General features: G+C 60.2%; 1 protein-coding gene across 1 annotated transcript; it reads left to right on the top strand.

Annotated features, from left to right (window-relative positions):
* The first annotated feature begins 1,685 nt into the window (after window positions 1-1,685).
* LOC118725507 (glycolipid transfer protein) lies at window positions 1,686-23,453 on the top strand. The gene is made up of 5 exons (XM_036449405.2): window positions 1,686-1,963; window positions 17,536-17,594; window positions 18,520-18,653; window positions 21,099-21,249; window positions 22,393-23,453. The coding sequence occupies exons 1-5, from the start codon at window positions 1,861-1,863 to the stop codon at window positions 22,573-22,575; spliced, it is 630 nt and encodes a 209-aa protein (XP_036305298.1). The 5' UTR covers window positions 1,686-1,860; the 3' UTR covers window positions 22,576-23,453.
* Window positions 23,454-25,197: the final 1,744 nt, after the last annotated feature.

Here is a 25,197-nt window from a genome sequence, read left to right as displayed (position 1 = left end):
TGAGGGGGCGAGCGGGTGTGGTGGGAACGAGCTGGTGATGACCTGGCCTGTCGGTGGGAAGCTGCTTGATGAGGCGCGTCAGTCAGCACTGGGTTTGAGCAGGAGGAGGTGACAGCGTTGTCTCCCCAGTCCTCCCCTCCTCACTGGACTGGCTCAGTCCTCGATTTGGAAAACTTCTCTCATCTGCCTCTTGAAAGATTGCATTGAAAATCTATAATAATAAAAGGGTAATATGCTAATTAGACCGGATGTCCTTCCTGATGACCTTCCAGACAGAAGCCCGGGTCCCAGGTGCCAGAGGGAAGCTGGGGCAGCACCCAGGGGAAGGCAGGCCTATTTCTGCACGAATTTTGTGCACCGAGCCTCTAGTATCTAATAAGGTTTGGCCGTGAGTTTTCCAACATTTCTCGTCGCCCCCAGAATAAATCCAAGCCTTACCCCCTGCTGAGTCCAGCACACCCAGCCCCTGCTCCACAGGCTGGCTCAACTGACGTCTCCCCCCTGGGCCCCTGGCTGCGAGCACCACCAAGCCCTTCTCGACCTTAAGTTCTGCACAGGCTCCAGCCACTGGCTGCCTCCCACTCAGGTCTCAGTGAAATGCAGTCACCTCCTCAAAGGCTCTTTCTGCCCCAAACCCCACATCCTGTCTCAGCCGTACCCTGCTCATCCACTGTCACTTCACTGTCTACTTCTTCATTTACACTGGTCGGTGTCCGCCATTGTCTCCCCACCTAGACAGGCAGCTCCATGTGAGCGGGGATGCTGCGTCCCCGCTGAGGTGGTGGCTGTTGACCCGGGAGCCATGCGAAGCTCTTCGCAGCCAGGTGCCCGGTGGATTGCTGGAGGGGGTGGGCGTGGGGTTTAGGGCTGGATTACTGGAGGGGATGGGCATGGGGTTAGGACACAAGCCCCTGGGTGGGTGTGGCTGAGTGCTTGGTGCTCCTTGCATCCTGGGAGGTTGGTGTCAGGGTAGGTTTGGGGACACCGGTGCCTGCCGGTGGTGTTGTGCTGGATCACGCACTGGGCTGTGGAGGTCAGATGGACCCAGAGTCAGGACTCAGGGGTCGTGGTTGGGCACGGCTCTGTGGCCTGGGACCGGAGCCGGGAGGTGGGGGGTGGGGGGGGATCCTTTTCGGAGAAGCTCCGTTTCCCCGCGGGTTGTAGCTAATATAAAGTGTCCAGACATCCCGATTTTTAACAATTTGGGACTTTTTTAAAACGCCGCGGGACGCGGGACAAATTGTTTAAAAATCGGGAGTGTCACGCCCAAAGCGGGACGCCTGGTCACCTTAAAAAAGGATGTGACCCCATGAGCCCTGCAGGCCCTCGGCTGTAGGACAGGCTGTGCGGGACCCCAGGGTGCGGCTGGGTCGGCGGTAGCTTGGGTGCTGTGGGCGGAGAGTGATCCAGCCGCGGGGACCCAGCCCCGGGGGCGGCGGGGACACGCCTGGAGGAGCACAAGCTCACCTGGCGTACCTGGCCCCACCGGTTCGCGCGCTTCCGCGCGGGGGCTGGCCGGTCCCGCCCCCCGGCCAATGGGGGCGCGGAGGCCCGCTGAGGCGGGCGCCCATTGGGCAGGCGGGAGCGGCGGCCGGCGCGGATTGGGCGCGGGCGGCCGGGGCGGGGCGGCGCGGCGGGCACCTTAGTCCCCGGCCGGCGGGCGGCGCTCGGCGCTCGGCTCCGCGGGCTGCGCGGCGGGCGGAAGTGGCGACGCTGGCGTCCCAGGAGGCGGCGGCGGGCGGCAGTGACGGCCCCGGCGCCGGCGGCAGTGACGGCCCCGGCGCGGACGGCGGCGGCCGGGGGGGCGGCGTGGACGCCCGCGGCGCCGGCTGGGGCATCACCGCCGGCCTCGACCCCGAAATGGCGCTGCTGGCCGAGCACCTGCTGAAGCCGCTGCCCGCGGACAAGCAGATCGAGACCGGGCCCTTCCTGGAGGCGGTGTCCCACCTGCCGCCCTTCTTCGGTGAGTCCTCCTCCTCCGAGGATCCCCACCGCCCTGCCGGGTCCTGATCCCGGGCCAGGACCCCTTTCTCCACGCGCCCCATGCGCCCTGTCCGGCCGCTCACCTTCTCTCCCTCATGCCGCACCCTCCCCGCTCTCCCCGGGGGTCCCCAACCCTCCATCTCCCCCCCACACCCCTGTCTCTCCCGGACACCTCACAGTCCGCCGTACCCACCGGGGGACCACATGCTCCACTCCCCACTTCCCCGAACACCCTTCTCTCCTCCAGACCCGGATTCCGCAGCCCTCCATCTCCCGGAAGCCTCCCACCGCTTCTCCCTCCCATTCCTCTACCCCCACCCCGTCATTCCCTCCCTTTTCCTTAACTTCTCCCAGCCTCTCCCGCGGGGACCTGTGAACCCTCATCCCTCAGCTTGCTCCATTCCAGACCAAAGACCCCCACCCCTCTTCCCCTTCTCCTCTCCCCTCTCCCCCTTCCTCCCCCTACACACACACACACACACACACACACACACACACACACTCCAAGGCAGGAGGCTGGCTGGGCAGGGTGAGGAGGGGCATTTTGAAAACGAGTCACAAAACTGGAAGCCCCCTTTCCAGGGGAACCGCCTGAAGTTTTTTCTCATTCAGAACAGAGGTCGGGACTGGGGGTGAGGGCTGCCTTGTGGGGTGATGTCAGACACTGGGTGCTCGGTGGGCTGTAAGAGAGACCCCTCCCCCAGCTGTCCACCCAGGAAGGTCTCAGCGCTGGGAGGCAGTCCCTAAGCCAGGGCCAGGCTCCTTCCTCCTCCCGCAGCCCAGCCCAGGCCTGGATGGAAAATGGGAAACAGAAGACAGTGCCCTTTGCGGTCAGGTCCTGGCACAGGGTGTAACCCGAGCCCGGCTTTCTTCTCTCCCTCCGGACCTGCCCTGGGCCCTGACCTGGGAGGTCACTTGGTGGCCTGGGAGGACACCAGTGCCCAGGGCAGAGTCCACTGAACCCGACAACCGACAGAGCCTTAGCACTGAGACTGCGGAGATTTGGCTCTGGGTGGGGACCAGGGCTCACTGGGGGCAGCAGTTCCCACAGTGGCGTGAGCTCTGGGGTGGTTGTGGTTGCCTGGAGTTGTGTCCTTCACCTCCGGGGCCTCAGTGTCCCCATCTGTGAAATGGGGGTGCTGACCTCCAGGGGGAGTGGCAGTAGATGAAATGGTACATGTAAGGTGTGTGGCCTTGGTGCCAAGGAGATCTTAGCTGGGTGGGTGGGGTGTTATTATTTAAGTCCCTGGATCCAGTTTATATAGTAAGGAGGTGATCAATCAATGTTTGAACCAGGCTAATGGCCCGGTTTGTGTGGCCCCCAGACCCGTGTCCATCGCTGCCTCCCCCGTGTCAGGACCGTGCCTGGCACATGGCAGGTGCTCCGCTGGAGCTCGCTCTCTTCCTGTCAGCACCCGCGGCTTCCGGAGCCCCGCGTCTCCTGGCCGAGGTTCAGGAGATGACTTAGTTCTTGGGACGACCCCCACCTGGCTCTGTGGCCATTCGCAGGCAGCAGCCGCCTGGACAGGACCCAGCACCCGCTGAAGCTCATGGTTCCCACCTGCTCCGGCCCCCGTGGTGGCCGTGCCGGGGAGCCCCTGAGGCCGCTCCCCCCTTCCCTCTGCGAGGCCGCCCCTCAGTCTGCGCGGGGGTCCCCGCCGTGGGTGCGATTTCCCGGCTGGTTCCAGAGGGAAGGGGCGGGTGGTGGCAGTCTGAGCCAGCAGGGAGCTGCTGCCAGGCCTGAAGAGCACCCCCCACCCCCCAGTCTCAAAGGACCCTTGTCTTGGCTGCGAGTCACGTGCCGTGCATCCCGTCTGTGGACAGAGCGCCATTTACACAGACGCCGGGGGCCGGCCTCGGAGAATGCTCAGCATCCAAAGAGTGCCGGTCCGCTGTGAGCCCTCCCTCTTCTGGGGAGGACTTCTCCTGAGGTTCAAGTTGGAGAGGTGCTCCCACGGCGGCCTTTCTCTAGGCTCCGGGGTCGAGGCAGACCGCGGTCGGTTCTGACTCAGGGGCTTTGTCTGGACCGTGGCAGCGTCTGGTCCCCAGGCAGTCTGGGTGGTGGGTGTCTCCGGACGGAGGTGGTCTGGGGGATGGACGCCAGAAGGCAGGAAGGCAGAAGGCTGTGGCCGCTCCCTCCCAGCCGGGGTGTCTGTGTGCGGCGCTGCTGATCGGGGCTGTGATGTGGCTCCTGGCTTTGTAAGGTGTCAGCTGGGGCCCTGACCTCGGCTACTCAATGCCGGTAGTACCTCTACCTGAGTCGTGACAACCAGAAATACCTGTGAGGAGCCAGAACCGCCCCTGGGTGAGAGCCATTGCTCTCGATATCGATCTAGCTTTGGGCTGAAAGCTGTGTTTCTAAAAAGTACCTAATTTTGCAAGGGAGATCTGTTTCTCGAAGGAAAACTGAGCCAGCAAAAATGGTCAGCGGGACGCGCCCTGTCTTTTATTGAGCACCTGCTATGTGCTCAGCATTCCGGGCGGAGCGGTTCCCTCAGTCCTCGTGCGGCCCTGTGAGGAGGGCTTTTTAAGGAGAGAATCTCTGCCGACATTTCAGAGTGTTTGGTTTCCCCCCAGTCCCATTGTTTGTCGATCTCCAGGGGAGAATGCACCAGCTGCTTCTCCACTAACACTGCAGCGTGGCCATCTTTCCAGTCATTCATCTTTTTCATGGCGGCCGAGCGTTCCCTCCTCTGACTGTGGCCACAGTTCATTCCACCAGCCCCCTGCTGTTGGAATCATTTCTGATTTTCAGAAGTGAAGTCCCCAGAGCAGCCATATTTCTTAAGCTCCGTGGGTGCAGCCGGTGATGGGGCTGGTGGGCGGATGCCGGTCCTCTGGGCACAGGTCAGAGTGACTTAGAGCGTCTCAGGCCAGCCCTTCCTCCTTATCTCCAGGCTGAATCGCTCCCGCCAGTTTGTCCATCTTTCTCCTCCTTGACCCCGTAATTGAATCTCATCGCGGACGATCAGCTTGCACCTGACTTCCGTGAGGCTCCTCTTTTAGGTCAGTTTTCCAGCTGTTCCAGGGCACTGCCCATTGGCGGGCGGAGGAAGGGGAGAGAGGAAGTGAGAGACTTAGATGCCATTTAGTCTTGCTACCCTCTGGCTAGAAGCCTCAATGGCTCCCTATTGCCCCTACTTGAAACCTGTTGCAGCCATTCCCCACCAATGGTCAAGGCCATCCGTTGATGGAGCCTGGCGCACCGCATCTCCAGCCCGCCGCCTGCGTTTGCCTGGCTGGGTCCCCTCATCCTCAGCCCTCAGCTGGGGCCCTCCCCCAGGGAGTCCTCCCGAAGCCCAGCCTCCCAGGCGCTGACACGTGCAGAGAGTTGGAGCTATTTCAGTGCCTGGTTTCCGAGCAAAGGCCTTTCGTTCCACTGCCGTTTTTTCCTGGGTTCTTCCTAAAAGTGTTTTGCTTTTCCCTTTCTAAATGCTAATACATGACCAAATTATAATACATCATCCATAGCCTAGACCTACGGCAGACATTATTAATCAATCACAGTACAGTTTTCCCCTTCAAGTCCAGATACAGATTTCTTACTTTTTTTTTTTTTTTTTTTTTTTAATATATTTTTATTGATTTCAGAGAGGAAGGGAGAGGGAGAGAGAGATAGAAACATCAATGATGAAAGAGAATTAATGATCGGCTTCCTCCTGCACGCCCCCCCCCCCCCCCCCCGCCCATGACCTGGGCGTGTGCCCTGACCAGGAATCAAACCGTGACCTGGTTCATAGGCCATTAGAGTTGATGCATGCGAGGACACCTGTTAGCTCCCACTGTTCAGGGAGAAACCGGAGATGCAGGAGCTGAAGGTGATGTGTTTGACCTCTCAGTTTTTGAGATCGGAATTGCAGGAGCGTTTTTCCTTCATTCAGGCCTCTGGGCTTAATTAAATGGATTCCCATTGAATTGGTCAGTCCAGGTATCTGGCAACCAATTAGTCCTAGAATAATCCCCAAAAGAATGGTTTTCCATCCCTTTGGTTCAGTGCTTGCTTTGTTTAGGGTAGGGTTGTCGAACTCAATCAGAGAAGGGGCCAAAAATCTAAAATCCAGCCTAAATCGTGAGCCGAATGGTTTACTGAACAGTCATAAACTGTCATTGTGATGGAAACGCAGCGGAGTGCAGTGATGACAGCGTGGTGCGGGCCACATTGCAAGGCCTGGCGGGACGGATTTGGCCCGCGGGCCTTGTGTTTGACACATGTGGTTTAGGGGGACCAATGGCAGCCCAAAAGCACACCATCATCTTACCTTACAGTCAAGAAACAGAGGCCAGAGAGGTTAGGGGACTTGCCCAGGGTCACACAGCTGTGAGTGACCGCAGAGGCAGACCAGACCCCCGGCCTCTGGACTCCTGTGAGTGCTGTGCCCTGTGCCTGCCTGCTGCCCTGGCTTCCGTCTGGCAGAGGAGGAGACCCCGTGGAGCCAGCCAGCTTGGTGACTGAACACTTGTCACCACTATGACTTGTCCAACATGCTGGGAGCACAGACCAGACATGCAGGTTTCCTGAGGCGTGTGCTTCATAATTGGCCTGGGAGCTGGCCCCTCTCCTGCTGATTGGAATTCCGATGGCAGTACCTGGGTGTGGAGTCATCAGTGCGTGGGCTGAACAAACCACATTTCCTTTAATTGGCACGTTGCGTTAGCCCCTGGGAACCACCCAGCCGCACCCCTTGTCTGTGGGTAAGAAGTTCCCCCTGCCTGCCCTGGCCGGTTTGGCTAATGGATAGAGCGCCGCCCCATGGCCTGAAGGGTCCTAGGTTCGATTCCAGTCAAGTACATACCTCGGTTGCAGGCTCCATCCCAACTCTGGTCAGGGTGCGTGCGGGCCGCAACCAATGGATGTGTCTCTCTCCCATCGATGCTTCTCTCTCTCTGCCTCTCCTCCTCCCTTCTACTCCCTCTGAAATAATCAATGGGAACATATCCCTGGGTGAGGATTAACAAAAGAAAAGGAAGACATTCCCAAGCTCCATTTTAACAAGCACCTTCCAGTGACATCTGTGCCATGCTTTGTTTTTAAATTTATACAAATGTCTGCTCATTGTATATAGAATATCCTGGGGAAGAGAAACCAGAGGACATTAGCCCTCTCTCTAGAGCAGGCCAGTCGTCATTTCGGTTGGTGTTTGTTGAGAGCTGGAGGCTGGGAGCGGGGACGGACCGCCGGGAGCGGGGACAGACGGCCGGGAGCGGGGACAGACGGCCGGGAGCGGGGACGGACGGCCGGGAGCGGGGACGGACGGCCGGGAGCGGGGACGGACGGCCGGGAGCGGGGACGGACGGCCGTGAGCGGGGACGGACGGCCGTGAGCGGGGACGGACGGCCGGGAGCGGGGACGGACGGCCGGGAGGGGGGACGGACGGCCGGGAGAGGGGACAAACGGCTGGGAGCGGGGACAGACGGCCGGGAGCGCGGACAGACGGCCGGGAGCGGGGACGGCCGGCCGGGAGCGGGGACAGACGGCCGGGAGCGGGGACAGACCCCCGGGAGCGGGGACAGACCCCCGGGAGCGGGGACAGACCCCCGGGAGCGGGGACGGACGGCCGGGAGCGGGGACGGACCCCCGGGAGCGGGGACAGACGGCCGGGAGCGGGGACAGACGGCCGGGAGCGGGGACAGACGGCCGGGAGCGGGGACGGACGGCCGGGAGCGGGGACAGACGGCCGGGAGCGGGGACAGACCGCCGGGAGCGGGGACAGACCGCCGGGAGCGGGGACAGACGGCCGGGAGCGGGGACAGACGGCCGGGAGCGGGGACAGACCACTCCTGGGATGGAGGCTGTGGGAGAACAGTGGAGTCGTGCTGGGTGAAGACGCCAAGCGCGCTTTGGTGATGCTGGAGCTGGCAGCTTGCTGCCATCAGCCGGAGGTGCACTTGGCAGTGAGTGAGGTTCGCTGGCCGCTGGGAGCACCTGCTGTGTGCCCAATGCCACGTGGTGCTCCACGCTCAGACTGAGCGGCAGCAGAGGAGACGGCTGCAGCGGCCCCGGTGCTCGCCTGGCCGGCCCCCCGTGCTCTCCTGGCCGGCCCCCTGTGCCTGCCTGGCCGGCCCCCTGTGCTCGCCTGGCCGGCCCCCTGTGCTCTCCTGGCCGGCCCCCTGTGCCTGCCTGGCCGGCCCCCTGTGCTCGCCTGGCCGGCCCCCCTGCCCGCCTGGCCGGTGGGGGAACCGCCGTGGTGGGCTGGGTTGAGTCTCAGTGGGAGAAGTCGCTTGAACCTGGTCTGTTGTCCGGTGCGGTCCGTGCTCCAGCACCTGAGATGAACGGAGAGAAACGTGGGTGTGGGCATGAAGCCGAGCCAAACAGGTCCTGGTCCCGTGGGGCCGGAGCTGTGTGTCCACGCCCTCCTCCGCTCCCAGCCTCCGGAAGCAGGGCCTCCCCAGGGGATGGACGGGACCTCCGGAGTGATGTTGGCGCTCGGTGCCCAGGACCGCTCCATTTGAGCTTGGGGGGGACAGACCTCCGTGTTAGACAGCCCCTTGCCACACAGCCCCGGGGAAGCAGCTTGCAGGAGGCGGCCTCTGGGTCTGTGACCAGCTGCCCGCTGAGCTGCCGGCTGCTGGAGTCTGAGGGCCCGCTCTCCTCTGGCACAGCCAGTGGCAGCGTCTGCACCGTCTCCGTGACCCTCGGCTGGGAGAGCCTGGTGCTGAGGCCAGGGCTGAGGTCAGAGGCTGAGGTCAGGGGCTGTGAGGGGCTGAGGTCCGGGGCTGTGAGGGGCTGAGGTCCGGGGCTGTGAGGGGCTGAGGTCCGGGGCTGTGAGGGGCTGAGGTCCGGGGCTGTGAGGGGCTGAGGTCAGAGGCTGAGGTCAGGGGCTGTGAGGGGCTGAGGTCCGGGGCTGTGAGGGGCTGTGAGGGGCTGTGAGGGGCTGAGGTCAGGGGCTGTGAGGGGCTGAGGTCCGGGGCTGAGGTCAGGGGCTGTGAGGGGCTGAGGTCAGAGGCTGAGGTCAGGGGCTGTGAGGGGCTGAGGTCAGGGGCTGTGAGGGCTGAGGTCTGGGGCTGTGAGGGCTGAGGTCAGAGGCTGAGGTCAGGGGCTGTGAGGGGCTGAGGTCAGAGGCTGAGGTCAGGGGCTGTGAGGGGCTGAGGTCCGGGGCTGAGGTCAGGGGCTGTGAAGGGCTGAGGTCAGGGGCTGTGAGGGGCTGAGGTCCGGGGCTGAGGTCAGGGTCTGTGAGGGGCTGTGAGGGGCTAAGGTCCAGGGCTAAGGTCAGGGGCTGTGAGGGGGCTGAGGTCAGGGGCTGTGAGGGGCTGAGGTCAGGGGCTGTGAGGGGCTGAGGTCAGGGGCTGTGAGGGGCTGAGGTCCGGGGCTGAGGTCAGGGTCTGTGAGGGGCTGTGAGGGGCTGAGGTCCAGGGCTAAGGTCAGGGGTTGTGAGGGGCTGAGGTCAGGGGCTGTGAGGGGCTGAGGTCCGGGGCTGAGGTCAGGGGCTATGAGGGGCTGAGGTCAGGGGCTGTGAGGGGCTGAGGTCCACGCTGCTTCTGGATGGAGAAGCAGGAGAGAAGCCACCTGCTAGCTCAGCCCCTGACCTCAGCCCCTGCCTCTGTCCTCCCCTGTGGGTCCCTCAGAGGCAGAGGCTGGGGCTTGGGCACAGCCATGCGCCTGGCAGAGCAGAGGGGAGAGCCAGGGCCACGCTGAATGGAACGGGAAGAATGCCGGCCAGGGGCTTGTAGAGACGGGCGTGACTCCTGCCCTAGCCGTGCAGTCCCTGTTTGGAGCAGTTCCGTGTGTCAAACATGGAACCGGCCGACACTGCCTTTCCAGCCCTGATACTGGCCTCTTAGGAGGAACTGGCACCATCCTGTAGACGAAGGAGCTGAGGTTCAGAGGGGTGAGGGGTCACAGGTCACACAGCTGGGACGTGGCCCGGCCTGGAAGCCGCCGGCCCTGCAGCCGGGGAGCCGCACACGCCGGGGGACAGGGCTTACCAGTGAGCTGGGTGGAACGGAAGGCTCTGGCCTTGGCTTTCATTATTTCAGTTTAAAACCAGCCTGGGCCTGTTAACTCCTTTTGTTACCTTCTTCCAGTGCTACTTGTATCGGCCTTTTTATTTTTTATTTTTTTTTAATATATTTTATTGATTTTTTACAGAGAGGAAGGGAGAGAGATAGAGAGCTAGAAACGTCGATGAGAGAGAAACATCAACCAGCTGCCTCTTGTACACCCCCTACTGGGGATGTGCCCGCAACCAATGTACATGCCCTTGACCGGAATCGAACCTGGGACCTTTCAGTCCACAGACCGACGCTCTACCACTGAGCCAAACCGGTTTCGGCTGTATCAGCCTTTTTAACTCCCTTTTAGTTGTTACGGTGTTAACTGTACCCGAGCTTTTAAAAGTCGTTACAGCGGATCAGCCCATAAGCCCGCTCTGCTCTGCGGTCAGGCAGCCGGTCAGGCTCCTGCGCTGAGAAAGCATCACTTCCTGCTTCCGGCCCCCAGGCTTCCGGTCCACTCTCCCCCACTCCCCCTCCTGCTCATTCTACTCAGACCGACCCATCAGCCAGCGCCTCTTTCTCGCTCTGCCCTCCCGCCCGCTCTTTTTCTTAATCCCTGGAATCATACTTCTCTAGATTTCCTCTAAAGTAGGGGTGTCGAACTCAATCAGAGAAGGGGCCAAAATCTAAAATCCAGCCTAAATCGCGGGCCGAATGGTTTACTGAACAGTCATAAACTGTCATTGTGATGGAAACGCAGCGGAGTGCAGTGATGACAGCGCGGTGCGGGCCACATTGCAAGGCCTGGCGGGACGGATTTGGCCCGCGGGCCTTGTGTTTGACACATGTGCTCTAAAGAAAAGACTGTTGAGAAAGATGAAAACGATGATATAACTTACGACAATAATAACCACAACAAGCATAACGAATCCCTTCTTTTTACTTGGACATCTTAGAGGCCAGAAACTGCGTGGCCCTTAATCTGTGCTCTGGTAACACCGTCCTGCACGGTGGGCCCGGTTTAACCTTTCTGCAAAGAGGACGCGGGAGGATGGTTTCTCCCAGGCCACAGCAGGCAGAGAAGGCATTTTCCACCGCCCTCCCCACTCAAGGCTGGTGTTTGCCAAAAGGGGCGACTGGACAAAGGGAGTTGGCATGTCATGGAGGCGATTTTAAAGAAAAAACAATATATCTTTATTGACTTCAGAGAGAAAGGGAGAGGGAGAGGGAGAGGGAGAGGGAGGGGGAGAGGGAGAGAGAGAGAGAGAGAGAGAGAGAGGGAGAGAGGGAGAAACATCAATGATAAGAGAGAATCATCTATCGACTGCCTCCTGCACACCTCCCACTGGGGATCAAGCCCGCAGCCCAGGCATGTGCCCTTGACCGGAATGGAACCCGGGACCCTTCAGGCCACAGGCCGTCGTTCTATCCACTGAGCCAGATTGGCCAGGGCTGGAGGCAGTTTTTGAAAGCAGCATTTCAGACCGTTTTGTGAACACGCCTTCCTCCTTAGACAGTGGGATTTAAAGGAATGCGGGCATCCTCAGGGCTCTTGTCCTTCGCAGTAAGCCTTATTGCGAATGGAGCCACGAGGTGCCACGTGCCCGCACGCACACGCACACGCACACGTGGCACCCCGCCCACAGCACCCCCACACCCGCAGGTCATAAATGATTCACCTCCACCAGCTGTAATCTGAGTGCCTGCCAGTGTGATCCCTGTAACCCAGGCCTGTGGAGATAACCTGCCCCCGGCCCCATGTCTCACTGGAACCTGTGAGCAGCTGTTGAGAAATAAACGTTGAATTTGAAATGGAGCCTCCCTGTCTGTGTGCCCAGCACCCGGGCCCTTGTGCACGAGTCCCGGGGGTGGGCTTCCCCGGCTGACCGGGAAGCTGCGTGCGTTAAAAGCAGCCGCTCTGTGTTTGGAAGTGGAAATGTCCTGAGATGCAGGGGGAGGGCTGCCCGGGTCAGGCCCGCCCACCCTCCCGCTGTGGAGACGCCGTCTGAGGGGCCGGCGTGGGGGCTTCCAGATGTGTGCGGCCCGGCTCAGAGCGTGATGGCCGGTGCTTCCCGCGCCAGCGCAGCCAGAAAGAGGAAACGAGTGACTGTGTGGCGGGTGGTGACTGCCCGCTCACGGGGAATTCCGCGCCGGGCAGTCGCGCCACCCGGACGGCAGCAGAGACCCGAGCAGGAAGCCGGTGGCCCCTGTCCAGCGGGGCTGGCAGAGGTCGGAGCTGTCAGAGGTCGTCCCAGATGCTCGCTGCTGCCTTATTGGCAGGTGACAGTTACTCGTTTTACCAGTCTCTAGCAGAATCCAAGCAGGAGGCAGGCCCACCACCTGTCAGAGGAGGCTTTACTTTATTTTTTATTAAATTTCTGGGTGACGTTGGTTAATAGGAGCATGTAGGTTTCAAGTGTACGTTTCTAAGGAGGAGTTTTTAAAAATGATGCAGCCTGTCCGGTGTGACTCAGGGGCTGAGCACTGACCTATGGACCAGGAGTCAGCTCGATTCCCAGTCAGCACATGCCGGGCCGCGGGCTCCATCCCAGTCAGGCACGTGCCCGGCCGCGGGCTCCATCCCCAGTGCTTCCCGGGCGTGCAGGAGGCAGGCAGCCGATCAGTCATTCTCTCTCATGATTGATGTTTCTCTCTCTCTCTCCCCCTTCCTCTCTGAAATCAGTACAAATATAATTTAAAAATGATGCAAAGCTCTACTAAGAACCTGAAGCCGTGCCATGTGAAGCCATGCAGTGACATCGCCGGGCCACGCCTTTATCGGGGGCTCTGTGTTCGCCGTGGCCGTGTGTTCGCCGTTCGCCGTGCGTTCGCCGTTCGCCGTGGCCATGTGTTCTCCGTTCGCCGTGGCCGCCTGTTCGCCGTGGCCGTGTGTTTGCCGTTCGCCGTGGCCGCGTGTTCGCCGTTCGCCGTGGCCCGGTTAGACACCCACAGGCCCTCCGGCACCAAAGCAGGGACTCCTGTTCCATTCCGATGGGCTGCATAGAGAAGGCGATGGGGGCGTAGATTGGTAGGTGGGAGAGAGTGGTTTTGGTTTTATTTAGCATTGAGACTGGGTCTCCATTTGCTCTGTGAATGGCCTTTCTGTCCGATGCCTGGAGTTCTTACTGGGTTCGAGCTCTTCACGGCACCAGGGATGGGTCGTGGCCTGCGAGGCTTGTCACCCGCCAGCCCCTGGCCATCGGGGTGCCGTTTGGCTTTGCCTGGTGATGGGCTTCTCCACAGGACAGTCTGGGTTCCTAACCAGATTCCTGGTCTCTTTCTGCCTCTGGTGGCGAGGCGGCCTCAGAGAAACTGCCCCACAGACACGCTCCGGAGAACCCGGCCTCTGAGCGCGGTTCTGTGGAGATGACGCATCCTATCTGGTTTTTCTTTTGTTTTCTGTCTTTACTCTGTTTCTCTTTGACACATCTTCCTCCTTCCTGGGGGTAAGAGGAGGATTAGGAAACCCTCCAAGCCCAGCCCCCTCCTCCCCTCTCTCCCTCCTCCTTCCAGCCAGCTCTGGGCGGCTCTGGGCGGCTCTGGGTGGCATTTTAAAGGCCTGTTTTGCTGACAATAAAAAAAACAGGTCTGGGGAAACCAACCGTAGAACTGGTAAAACAAGAACGGCCACTGGGGCCGGGCCGCTCTGTGGGAGGGAAGTGGGCAATTTGCTGGGGCTGCGCTGGGGTCACACTCTGTCCACACCGCCGGTCACACTATTGGGATGAGCATCGTCTCCGGCTTCCTGGCAGAGCCGCCCGCCCCCCTTGCTGACCTCACGGAGGGAGCACTGGGAAGAGAGCCCAGGGAGCAGGGCTGGCCTCAGCCCCTGCGGGGTGACGGGCAGGCCATGCGTCCCGGGCTCGGCAGCCTCGTGGCGCCAAAGGCAAGCACAGGACCAGAACCTTCGGCGGGCCGTGCTGAGACAGGCTGAGCCCAGCTGCTCGGAGCACCTCCCGTGTGCACAGCACCTCTGGGCTGTGGCGAGAGGGCTGAGCCCATCGTGGTTACGACCCTGTCCAGTCACATCAGAGCTGAGATTCGAACCCAGAACCGGCCGACTGTGGTGCTCTGCACCACTTCCCCCAGTCACATGGCTCATGTGCCAATGCTCCCAGCTGACGTCACGTGCACATGTATGTGGACGGAGAGGTGCCTCCCTGTGGGCGACTTCACCACATGGAGGTGAATTCCGGGTATTTCCCTGCCCTCCCCTTCCCCCTACCCCCTACCCACCCCGTCCTGCTCCCCTCCCAGCTCCGGAAACACAGTCAGTCCCCACATCCCCCACACACCGGAGCAGAAGCTGTGTCCTGTGTGTGGCCGCGGCACAGTAGCAGCCACTGGCCGGCGGCTCCTGCGGACCCGGTACGTCCTGGGCCTCGCAGCACGCTGCCAGGAGAACAAAACCAAACGCCTTGCCCAGCCAGTTTGGTTTGGCTCAGTGGATAGAGCCTGCGGACTGAATGGTCCCGGGTTCAATATGTACCCAGCTTGTGGGCTCGATCCCCAGTACTGGGTGTGCAAGAGGCAACTGATCCATAATTCACTCTCATCATTGATGTTTCTCTCTCTCTCCCTCTCCCTTCCTCTCTGAAATCAATAAAAACATAGTGAAAGAAAGAAAGAAAGCAAATCAGCAGGTAGCAGTCATGGTCATGGCCGGGCCTGAGCACTGACCATGTACAGGTGGCGGCCCCCCACCCCCACTCCCCTCGCAGCAGCCCCCGAGGAGCCCCACTGTGTGCTCATCACAGACAGGGCGGCAGAGGGCCAAGCGCCACCCCCCCCCCCCCCCCCCCCCCCCCGCCATTGCCTCGGCCGCCTTGATTGCAAGGGTGCTGGGAACCAGTGCTTCGGGTCAGCCTGAACTGCCAGAAACTGCCTGGCAAGAGCTACGCCCCTAGATTCCTGTTTTCCACCATCTACTCGCCATTCCTGCCACAGATGCCAGCTAAGCACCCACTGGGGTCCAGCTCGGTGCCAGCACCTGGGATGCAGCGGGCACCAAGGTGACCCGGTCCCCGCCCTCTCACAGCACAAGTCCATGGGACGCATGGCCCGCAAGCAGCTACACGTGTGACTGCCATTGCCGTGACACCCTGTGGACCCGGAGAAAACGCAGAAGGAAGAAGTATGACTTGAATGAGCAGGAAACAACCCTGATACCTTTTCTGATATTTCATATAAACCTTTTTAACATACAACCAAAGTTGAAAGAGTTTTACAGTGAAGACTCCTACACCTGCTGCCTGGATTCTGCCATAACTATCTTACTCCCCATCCGCCTGCCCGCCTGCTGTCAGGACCCTGCGCTTCAGAGGGGAGATGTGATGCCATCGGCTGGAGCGGAGAGCAGCGCCCTCTGGAGGGTTGGCCCAGTCCCCAGCTGCACCGTCCTGGCTCCCTTGCGTGATTGTTTACGTTTCTTATTGACTCCAGAGAGGAAGGGAGAGAAACATCGATGATGAGAGAGAATCATTGGCTGGCTGCCTCCTGCACGGCCCCTTCCGGGGATCGCGCCTGCTCCCCGGGCCTGTGCTCTGACTGGGAATGGAACCGTCCCTGTGACCTCCTGGCTCAGAGGCCGACGCGCCTCCTCAGGCCCTCCGGCCAGGCGCGCTGTCCTGTGGGAGCAGCAGTGAGCGTCAGGACACGTTCCCGGCCCAGCGGGCCGCACCCTCCCAGGGTGGCCTCTGAGGGATGAGGCCGGGGCACGTCGGGCGAGATCCAAGGGCAGAGTCGCTGGCTCCCTCACGGCAGCATGTGGCAGGCCGGGCTCGGGGGCCAGCGTGCCGGGAGAGATGCTCAGCCCCCCGCAGCCCAGCACCTCGGGGCAGCTCCTCCTGCCGTCTGGGCAGGCGCCAGCGACGGCGTGTCTGCTCCCACAGGCCCCAGAGATGCCCGGCTGCTGAGGGGAGAGGGCTCACCCTCAGCCTGAGGGCTCTGCGCCAAGAGCCCGGCCTGATGGGCTCAGGAGGGAGCAGAGGAGAGGTGTTCGGGGCGAGGCCGAGTGTGAGGTGGGAGCGGGTGACGCCTGTGGCATTTGCTGGCCCGTGGGACAGACCTGGTTACAACCCAAAGTCACCGAATGGTCAAAGTCCGTTCATTGGTGTGCACGCCCTGGCACTCCGCTGAGCAATTCCCCGCACGGTTTTTACTTCCAACACAAGCCTGTGAAGTGAGTGCGATGACTGCCCCGTCCGCCCTGTGAGGAAGCCGAGCTCGCAGGCGAGGAGACGGCTCTGTGGGGAGTGGTAGGGCCAGCAGTCAAGCTTAGTGTGTTTGGACCCCTAACCCACCCTCCTTCCATTTGGTGTGGATGTTCCAGAATGTTCCAGATGGCCGGCCAGGTGTGCATTCACCTTGGATGGAGTTTGGCCTGCAGACGTCCCCCCGCCATCCCTCTGCTCCCATGCAGTCAGTTGGTGTGCCCACCCAGGCCTTGTCCGGCCCGGGGCGAGGGGACCTGGGCACCGGTGTTTTCCTCCTGTGGGTCTGGTACCCACTGGGGCCTGCCCGGCACCTCTGTCCCCTGGGCTGTGGGCTCCGCATGGGCCGGTGTGCGGAGGCTCTGCGGGTGAGTCCACACTGAGCTGCCCAGCGGAGAGCCGGCCATTCCCCGTCTGGGTCCTCCGTGCCAAGCCTGCAGCAGGTAGCTCTGACCTGGGCATGGGGGGGTGTCTCTGATCCCCGGGCCAGCCTGCCAAGTGGGTCACAAAGGAGGGAAGGAGCAGGCGGGCCACAGGCTGCTCACATTTCACGGGGAGCTGGAGTTCCAGGCAGGGCCGGTTTCCAGGCCTTCATCTTAGTAACTCGTCTGTTTTAGGATGCCAAGGAATGACAGATGCCTCCAGTTAAGAGCATCTTCTGGCTCCAAAGGGAACAAACTGTCTTGGAGGTGGACTGGTTTAAGTCACCCACGGAGCGCCTCGGTTCTGTGGCTCCGTTTGCTAGATGGGAAAGTTGAGGCTCGGAGGGAACGGGATGCACACCCACGCCAGAGCGTGCAGCGTAGGGTCAAGGCCACGTTCACGGTCTGTTACGTGACTGGTGCCGCTGCTGGCGCGTTCTCCTGGGCTTTTATGCAGAGTCTCATAACGTGGAGCCCCGTTTTTCCTTATAAGCAGGCGAGTGAGAAGGACTTTGACAAGCCTGGTCCCGCTCCTCCCACCTCATGATTCCCCGGTCTGCCTCCTGGCCTCCTGGTTAATTAGTGGTGACCCGCCTTGTTGGCCAAGATGGTTGCTGTCCAACGCGATCGTCACGGCCACAGGTGGCTATTACATTCAGAGGAGTGAGAGGTACACATTTCCGGCGCTCAGTGGCCGCGCGTGTGGGCCCACCGTTGCAGGGTCTGTGGGAGACGCCGTTGTGGTGAGGAGGGTGCTGTGGACAGAAGGGGTTGCGTTTTAAAGGCTCTGACAAGTCCTGCAGCAGGAAAGTGGCCTCACCTGGAGCCCAGCACGCCAGATTACCTGCCTAGGAGCCTAGGAGCCTTTTTAACACCTGAATCAGCTCTGCCTCTCCCTTCACACATCACCCGTCCTGTGCCGCCCCTCCTGTCCGCAGGCCTCCTCGCCCCTAGGAATCTAACCTCTCTTCTCGTTTTCTCCCCAGATTGCCTCGGGTCCCCAGTGTTCACGCCCATCAAGGCGGACATCAGCGGTAACATCACGGTAGGTGTTGGGCGGGCAGCTGCAGCCATGGTCCCCCCTCCGGAATCTAAACCTGCCCGTCTCGGCCGCTCCCTGCCGCAGGCTCCCAGCCTGAGGCGGGAAGGAGACCTGCAGGCCTGGCGTGGCCCTGGCTCCTCGGAGTGGGACTCAGGCTCTTGTGCAGTCCTGCCCCCTAGACCCAGCCCGAATGGGACCACAGGCGGAACCCCCTGAGGCGGGACCTACTGGTCCCTATGTCCGCTCCACCAAATAACCAAACGCAGAAGTCTGTGGTGCCAGGAGTTCAGGGCACTGAGGGTCTTCCAGGGCCTGCACTATCTCATCTCTTCATCCCAGCAGCCTTTGGGGCTGGCTCTGTGGTCATCCCCATTTTACCAATGAGGAAGCTCAGAGAGGTTGAGGGACTCAGCTGAGGTCACACAGCAAGGACATGGCAGAGGTGTGATTCAGACCCACTCAGAGCCTTGTTTCCGGACATGTCTGAACCCTAAGAGCATATTCCGCTTGTCCACAGTGAAACTTCACACACTTGGTGTCTGAGGGCTGTCCACTGTGGTTGGAGAATGTGGCCTCTGGTGCCAGCCTATGCAGGCCCCCCTGCAATGCCAGGCAGACAGGAACCCGCTGTGTCACCTTGGGCACCTCTGAGCCTCAGTTTCCCCATCTGCAATGTGGGGTAATGACAGCACCACATGAGGCTTGCTGTGAGCATCAAAGAAGCAGTGCTGGGGGTGGGGGGATGGGGAGGAGGCTCAGGAAATGGGGAGTCTGGGGTTCCTGTTGCACAAGCCCCATCGCCGTTCTTGGCCCTGGTGGGAAGGAGAGCGAGGCCCCGTGGGTGCTCCCCCCCGCCCCCCACAGCGTGCCGGCCGCTCGTCTGCGGGGACAGCTTTTCCAAGGAGAAACCCCGTGTGCTCCCTTTCAGAAAATCAAGGCTGTGTACAACACCGACCCGGCCAAGTTCCGCACCCTGCAGAACATCCTGGAGGCGGAGAAGGAGATGTACGGAGCCGAGTGGCCCAAAGTGGGGGCTACGCTGGCGCTGATGTGGCTGAAAAGGTGAGGAGCCGGGGTGGTGGGCTGTGCGGCTGAGTCCTGGGCCCACCCTGCCCCGGACAGCCACCACTCTGCCGCGGCCCGTGGGCCGCCCTGGCCGGAAGGAGTCACTCGTTTCCTTCACCCGTGCCCATGCTGGCTCGTGGCTGAGAACAAGCGCCCGGGCTGAGGGCGCCTTGGGGCATCGCTCCCGTCCCAGACCTTAGAGCACACGTGTCAAACACAAGGCCCGCGGGCCAAATCCGTCCCGCCAGGCCTTGCAATGTGGCCCGCACCGCGCTGTCATCACTGCACTCCGCTGCGTTTCCATCACAATGACAGTTTATGACTGTTCAGTAAACCATTCGGCCCGCGATTTAGGCTGGACTTTAGATTTTGGCCCCTTCTCTGATTGAGTTCGACACCCCTAGGTTAGAGGCAGAGCAGGCCGCACACCGCTGGGCGTTGTGCTGAACCCCCCTTTTTTTTTTTTTTTTTTTTATATTTTTATTGATTTCGGAGAGGAAGGGGGAGGGAGAGAGATAGATCAATGATGAGAGAATCATTGATGGCTGCCTCCTGCACGCCCCCTGCTGGGGATCGAGCCTGCAACCCGGGCAAGCGCCCTCACCGAGAACTGAACCTCCTGGTTCCTGGGTTGATGCTCAACCACGGAGCCGCGCCGGCGGGCGTGGTGCTGAGCTCGTTGGGCCAGGCCGCACGTCAGGTGCTGAGCGTCAGGAGTGGTGTGACCCCAGCTCACCGAGGAGGCCACGGGGGCTTCTGGGACCGAGTGGGAGACGGCCTCTCAGGGCGGGTCACGTGGTAGATTGTGGACGATGACAGCTTCTTGACAGGAATACAGCATCTCAGGGAGAAGGAACTATCCAATTTGCACAAATTCGTCCTGTGGTCTGGGGCAGTGGTCGGGAAACTGCGGCTCTGTTGACTAATGAGTTTGCTGACCACTGGTCTCGGGAACAGGGTATCCTGATGAGGCATCTGAACTTAGATGATCTTACCGCAGAGTTGACGGTGCTCACAGCCACTACACATCTTGTCCCCTTATCAAATACTTGAAGCCATATATAGTTGTTCCTATTTTTTTTTTAATAGATATGGAGAAGTTTGTTTTGTTTTGTTTTTTTATATTTTATTGATTTTTCACAGAGAGGAAGAGAGAGGGTTAGAGAGCTAGAAACATCGATGAGAGAGAATCATTGATCAGCTGCCTCTTGCACACTTCCTACTGGGGATGTGCCCGCAGCCAAGGTACATGCCCCTGCCCGGAATCGAACCCGGGACCTTTCAGTCTGCAGGCCAATGCTCTATCCTAGGGGTGTCGAACTCAATCAGAGAAGGGGCCAAAATCTAAAATCCAGCCTAAATCGCAGGCCGAATGGTTTACTGAACAGTCATAAACTGTCATTGTGATGGAAACGCAGCGGAGTGCAGTGATGACAGCGCGGTGCGGGCCACATTGCAAGGCCTGGCGGGACGGATTTGGCCCGCGGGCCTTGTGTTTGACACATGTGCTCTATACACTGAGCCAAACCGGTCCCGGCTAGTTGTTCCTATTCTAAGACGAGGCCACTGAGGCTGAGAGAGGCCAGGCAGCTTGTGCTGCTCTCCACCGGCCACAGAATTCCCGGTGAGCTGTGCCAGCACCAGAGCCCGCAGCGCCGTGAAGCGGGGCCCTCCCTGCCCTGCAGGGGTCCCAGAGCTGCTTCTCTCTGGGCCTGGAGCCAGGGGTGCGCCTCCCCGCCTCTGCCCAGACCCCACAGCCAGCTCCTCTTCCCCCGCGGATGCGCTGCTTTGGTAAAATGGAGCACGAGGGTCTGCTTCCGGGAGGGGGTGGCGTGTGGCCATGGGGCAGGCGGCTGTGTGAGGAGCTGCTCCATCGAGCCACTCGCCGTCGGTGTCAGTCCTGGAGGAGGAATGCCCTCGGCCCACCCTCCACTGCAGGCCCCGGGTTTCTCAGGACGAAGCAGAGGGTGCTGCTGAGGCCGGGAGGGGGCGTGTGCACGGGCGTGGGCAGAGCCGGGCTGCGGAGGGGCATCTGCGTGTGCTGCCCACGGTGCCGCGAGCAGGAGGCCGATGGAATGAGGACGGGCCTCTTAGGGTCGCGGTCTGGTGGGTGATCCTGACGCAGGGTGTCAGAGCTGGAGCGGAGGTCAGGGAGGCTCCCTGGGGTGATGGGAGGTCCCAGGCAGAGCGGGCTAGGCCGAGGCGGGAGAGGCTGGCATGTCTGCAGCTCCGCGAGGAAACGGACAAGGCAGGCCCAGAGCCCACCTCCCAGCAGGCAGCCACAGCCGGGCCTGGTGTGGACAAGGTGCTTGGGAGACGGTGTAAAGATAAAATGCTTCCGTGTGCACACACTCCGCTCACAGCAGGTGCTTCGCTCAGCGCAGTCGGCCTGCCGTGCCTGGAGCGGGCGTCCTGACGGCTGTGTCTCCTTCCTGGGCGCAGGGGCCTCCGCTTCATCCAGGTCTTCCTGCAGAGCATCTGCGACGGGGAGCGGGACGAGAGCCACCCCAACCTCATCCGCGTCAACGCCACCAAGGCCTACGAGATGGCGCTCAAGAAGTACCACGGCTGGATCGTGCAGAAGATCTTCCAGGTGAGCCGGAGCCCGCCTCGTCCGCCCCGGAGGCTCCCGGCTGGGGGCCCACCCTCGCCACGCCACGCCACGCCTTCCTGCCTGCGCTGTGGCCCTCGGAGCCTGTGTCCGTCCCGGGACTCAGGGCAGGCTCCTGCCTAGGGGGCCGCTGCGCTGAGGGTCTCCCTCAGGCACTGTGAGCGGCTCCGCCTCAGAGCCCCTCCATGGCCACGCAGGTGTCACACCAGATGCTCCGTGGCCACGCAGGTGTCACGCCAGATGCTCCGTGGCCATGCAGGTGTCACGCCAGATGCTCCGTGGCCACGCAGGTGTCACGCTAGATGCTCCGTGGCCACGCAGGTGTCATGCCAGATGCTCCGTGGCCATGCACATGTCACGCCAGATGCTCCGTGGCCACGCAGGTGTCACGCCAGATGCTCCGTGGCCACGCAGGTCTCACGCCAGATGCTCCGTGGCCACGCAGGTGTCACGCCAGATGCTCCGTGGCCACGCAGGTCTCACGCCAGATGCTCCGTGGCCACGCAGGTCTCACGCCAGATGCTCCGTGGCCACGCAGGTGTTACTATTTCTTTTCATAATGACCGTTATTGTTTGTAATTTCCTCTCCCCATCAAACTCGTAGCCCTTCTGTCTGGTAGCATACTTTCCCCCCTGGCTCGGAAATTCTGTAAATTCCTGGTTCTCTGACATCTTTCCAAGGGTCAGGAGGCCCTGAAATTGAGGCAAGTGTCGCCTCCTAACGGACAAAAGAGGCCGCTGATTGGCGCCGGAAGAGGGTTTTCCAGAGAAGCAGCTCACGTTGTCCGGAGCAGGCTCCCCTGAGCTGAGCGCTCCCGTGTGCCGGCGCCGTGCTGAGCACTTCGCACCCCTTCCCTCATCCTCCCCAAGCCACCCAGTCGGATGGGGGCCCGGCCACCCATTTACAGATGATGAGCCGGAGGCCCAGAGCGGCTAAGTAACTTGCTCAAGGTTCTCTCAGCACAAGCTGGAGTTTGAACCCGGGTCTGTCTGTCCCCAGAGCCGGAGTCCGTCCTGCCGTCCCTCGCGGGGGTAGACCTGTCCCTTTCAGTCCACAGTCAGCACGGAGCCCGCCAGCAGGGAGCCCTGGGGGTCGCCCCTAACCTGCCCTGTCCTCTCGCCCAGGCTGCGCTCTACGCCGCGCCCTACAAGTCCGACTTCCTGAAGGCACTCTCCAAGGGCCAGAACGTGACGGAGGAGGAGTGCCTGGAGAAGGTGCGCCTCTTCCTGGTCAACTACACGGCCACCATCGACGTCATCTACGAGATGTACACCAAGATGAACGCCGACCTCAACTACAAGGTGTAGGCGGCCCGGCCGGCGCTCCCAGCAGAGCCAGACCACTGTGAACGGCCGAGGCCGCCCTGGCTGCGTCCCCCAGCGGCCCGCGGTCCGGCTGGGGCTGCGGGGGACGGCCCTGGTTTCTGAAAAGTCATTTTTGGGGTCTATCCTAACAGAGCAATAACCACCCTACTTCTGAATCACCTCTAATTCCAGGCAGCAAGACCGGCTGCCTCCATTTCAGTGTGATAAAAACCAGTTAATGTTGCTAATACGTCAAGTCCTAGGGTTTCCCATCCCCGTTCCCCCCGTGTGGTACGTGACCCTGGGGAGCCCTGTCATACGCCTCATTTTAAAAACGAGCATCTGGTGCAGTGATGTTTCGGATCATGTGAGGACCATGAGGAGTCTGATTGGAAATCACGGGATTTTTTAGCGCAGACCGCTGTGTGCCCTGTGCCCAGCCTCACAGCGCTGTCAGCATAAACCCCTCCCTTTCCCACTGACCTTTTCCAGACAGTTTTTTATAGTTGAAAACAACCAGCAAGCCCTTGATGACCTTGACCAAGGGGACTTTATTTTAAAGCTATGAGGCATGAGTGACTGACCACAGATGACTGAATCTGCATTCTTCTGCATAAGTATTTCCTTCAGGGACAGCTGCCCGCCTACGAAACTGCTTATCATGTGTGCCCTCTCAGGGGGAGACCACGAGCCCCCGATGCCGAGACCAGGAAACACCTCGCTGCCTTAACCGTCCCTCCTGGCACTCACAAGAGCTGTTGGGGCGAATAGAGGGACCCCAAAGAATTCATGTGTGTTAAAAACCCAATGAGGAACAATTGGTGATTTTTATGCAAACATTAAATAATTCTTAATGAATAAATCTCTATTTTGGAATCACATCTATAATATGTGCTGTGTTAGTTCCTGAGTCTTTTTCTTCCTGGGTTACAGGTTACCACGGGGGACCAACCAGGGACCTTTTCCTAGTGTTTGTTCTGCCTGGACAGGATAAGTGGGCGATGTATTCTCCACTTTCCCTCAGTCCCCACCAATCCCTGTTGCGTCCCCAATCCCATGACCAGTTGTAATTGCACTCTATATGGGTCGGTGCTTCTTACTGATACTGGGGTTAAATGGAGGGGGCATGTTCGTTTTACTGAATTCCCGCTCTCACAGAGCTGGTAGTCTAGTGGCAAGATGGCCCAGGGCATCAACAGGGACGCTATAGAGCAGCCAGTGCCTGAGGGGCCTGGGGACACTGCTGAGGCCACACCCTGGAGTGCAGCCTGGGGAGCTGGCCTTGATGGAAGGGGCTAGGGAGCTGGCGATGGAGGAGAAAGGGCAAAGGTAAAGGCCTGGTGGCCTGGCCTAGAGCAGGGTGTGTGTGTGTGTGTGTGTGTGTGTGTGTGTGTGTCTGTCTGTCTGATATGCTATCAAGGGATTTGAACTTGAACTTGAAAATTATGGAACACCTTCAAGGGTCTTGTGCACAATTCAAGCGAACACCCATTTTGGAAGGCTCCCTCTGTTATGGCCAGGGGATGGGCATTTGAACTGTTTCTACTGTCTCTGGTGTAATGTCTTCTAACATTGCTGGTGGTAGGAATTCTCATCTTTCTAAGTTCACCTGCTCTTTAGGTGTGTGTGTGTGTTTTAATATGTTTTTATTGATTTCAGAGAGGAGGGGAGAGGGAGAGAAACATCAATAATGAGAGAATCATTGATCAGCTGCCTCCTGCACGTCCTCCACTGGGGATCGAACCTGCAACCTGGGCATGTGCCCTTGGCTGGAATTGAACCTGGGACCCTTCAGTGCACAGGCTGACGCTCTATCCACTGAGCCAAACTGGCTAGGGCTGCTCTTTAGTTTTTTGGGTTTTTTTCCCCCCCCCCCTTAGGGTTTCCTAGAAATATAAAATTCTGCCAACCAATTAAAAGCACTTGGGCCTGGCCAGTGTTGCTCAGTAGTTGAGTGTTGACCCACGAACCAGGAGATCACGGTTCGATTCTGGGTCAGGGCACATGCCCGCATTGTGGGCTCGATCTCCTGTGGGGAGTGTGTGGAAGGCAGTTGATCGATGGTTCTCTCTCATTTTGTTTCTCCACCCCTTCCTCTCTGGAGTCAATTAAAGTATATAAAAATAAATAGGTAAGGGAATTCTGCATCTCCCTTTCACAAACAGCCTTTCTCTGTATGTGTGACACGAAGGAGACTGGGAATGGCAGGATTTTCCCAGGGCCCTGCCTTCACTCAGCCCTGTTTCAGCATTTCTAATTCCATTGCCCCGCCTGCTCGCTGACCACCTGCAGCTTCTGCAGGGCCCAGTAGGTGGCGCTGATGGCACTGCGCTGGGGGAGGCAGCCCCTCCCAGCCTCCTGCGGCTCCTAAAGGGTGTGTGTGCTGGGGGAGGGGGTTACCCACCCTCAGGGCAAAGGGAGGGCCACTGAGCACTGCTGGGAGCCCCGGGAGCTTCTCAAAAGGGTGTCCGCAGTTCTGACTTCAGGCAGGCTGTGTGGAGAGGACAGGTGTGTCCTGTTTTACCATTAATGACTGTGACTGTGGCTGTGGCTGTGGCGGTGACTGTGGTTGTGGCTGTGACTGTGACTTTGTGACTGTGGTTGTGGCTGTGACTATAGCTGTGA

The sequence above is a fragment of the Pipistrellus kuhlii genome, unplaced genomic scaffold (genome assembly GCF_014108245.1).
Source record: "Pipistrellus kuhlii isolate mPipKuh1 unplaced genomic scaffold, mPipKuh1.p scaffold_m20_p_20, whole genome shotgun sequence".
NCBI lineage: Eukaryota > Metazoa > Chordata > Mammalia > Chiroptera > Vespertilionidae > Pipistrellus > Pipistrellus kuhlii.
The sequence above is the reverse complement of the archived record's forward strand: the minus strand, read 5'-3'. Positions and strand labels throughout refer to the sequence as shown.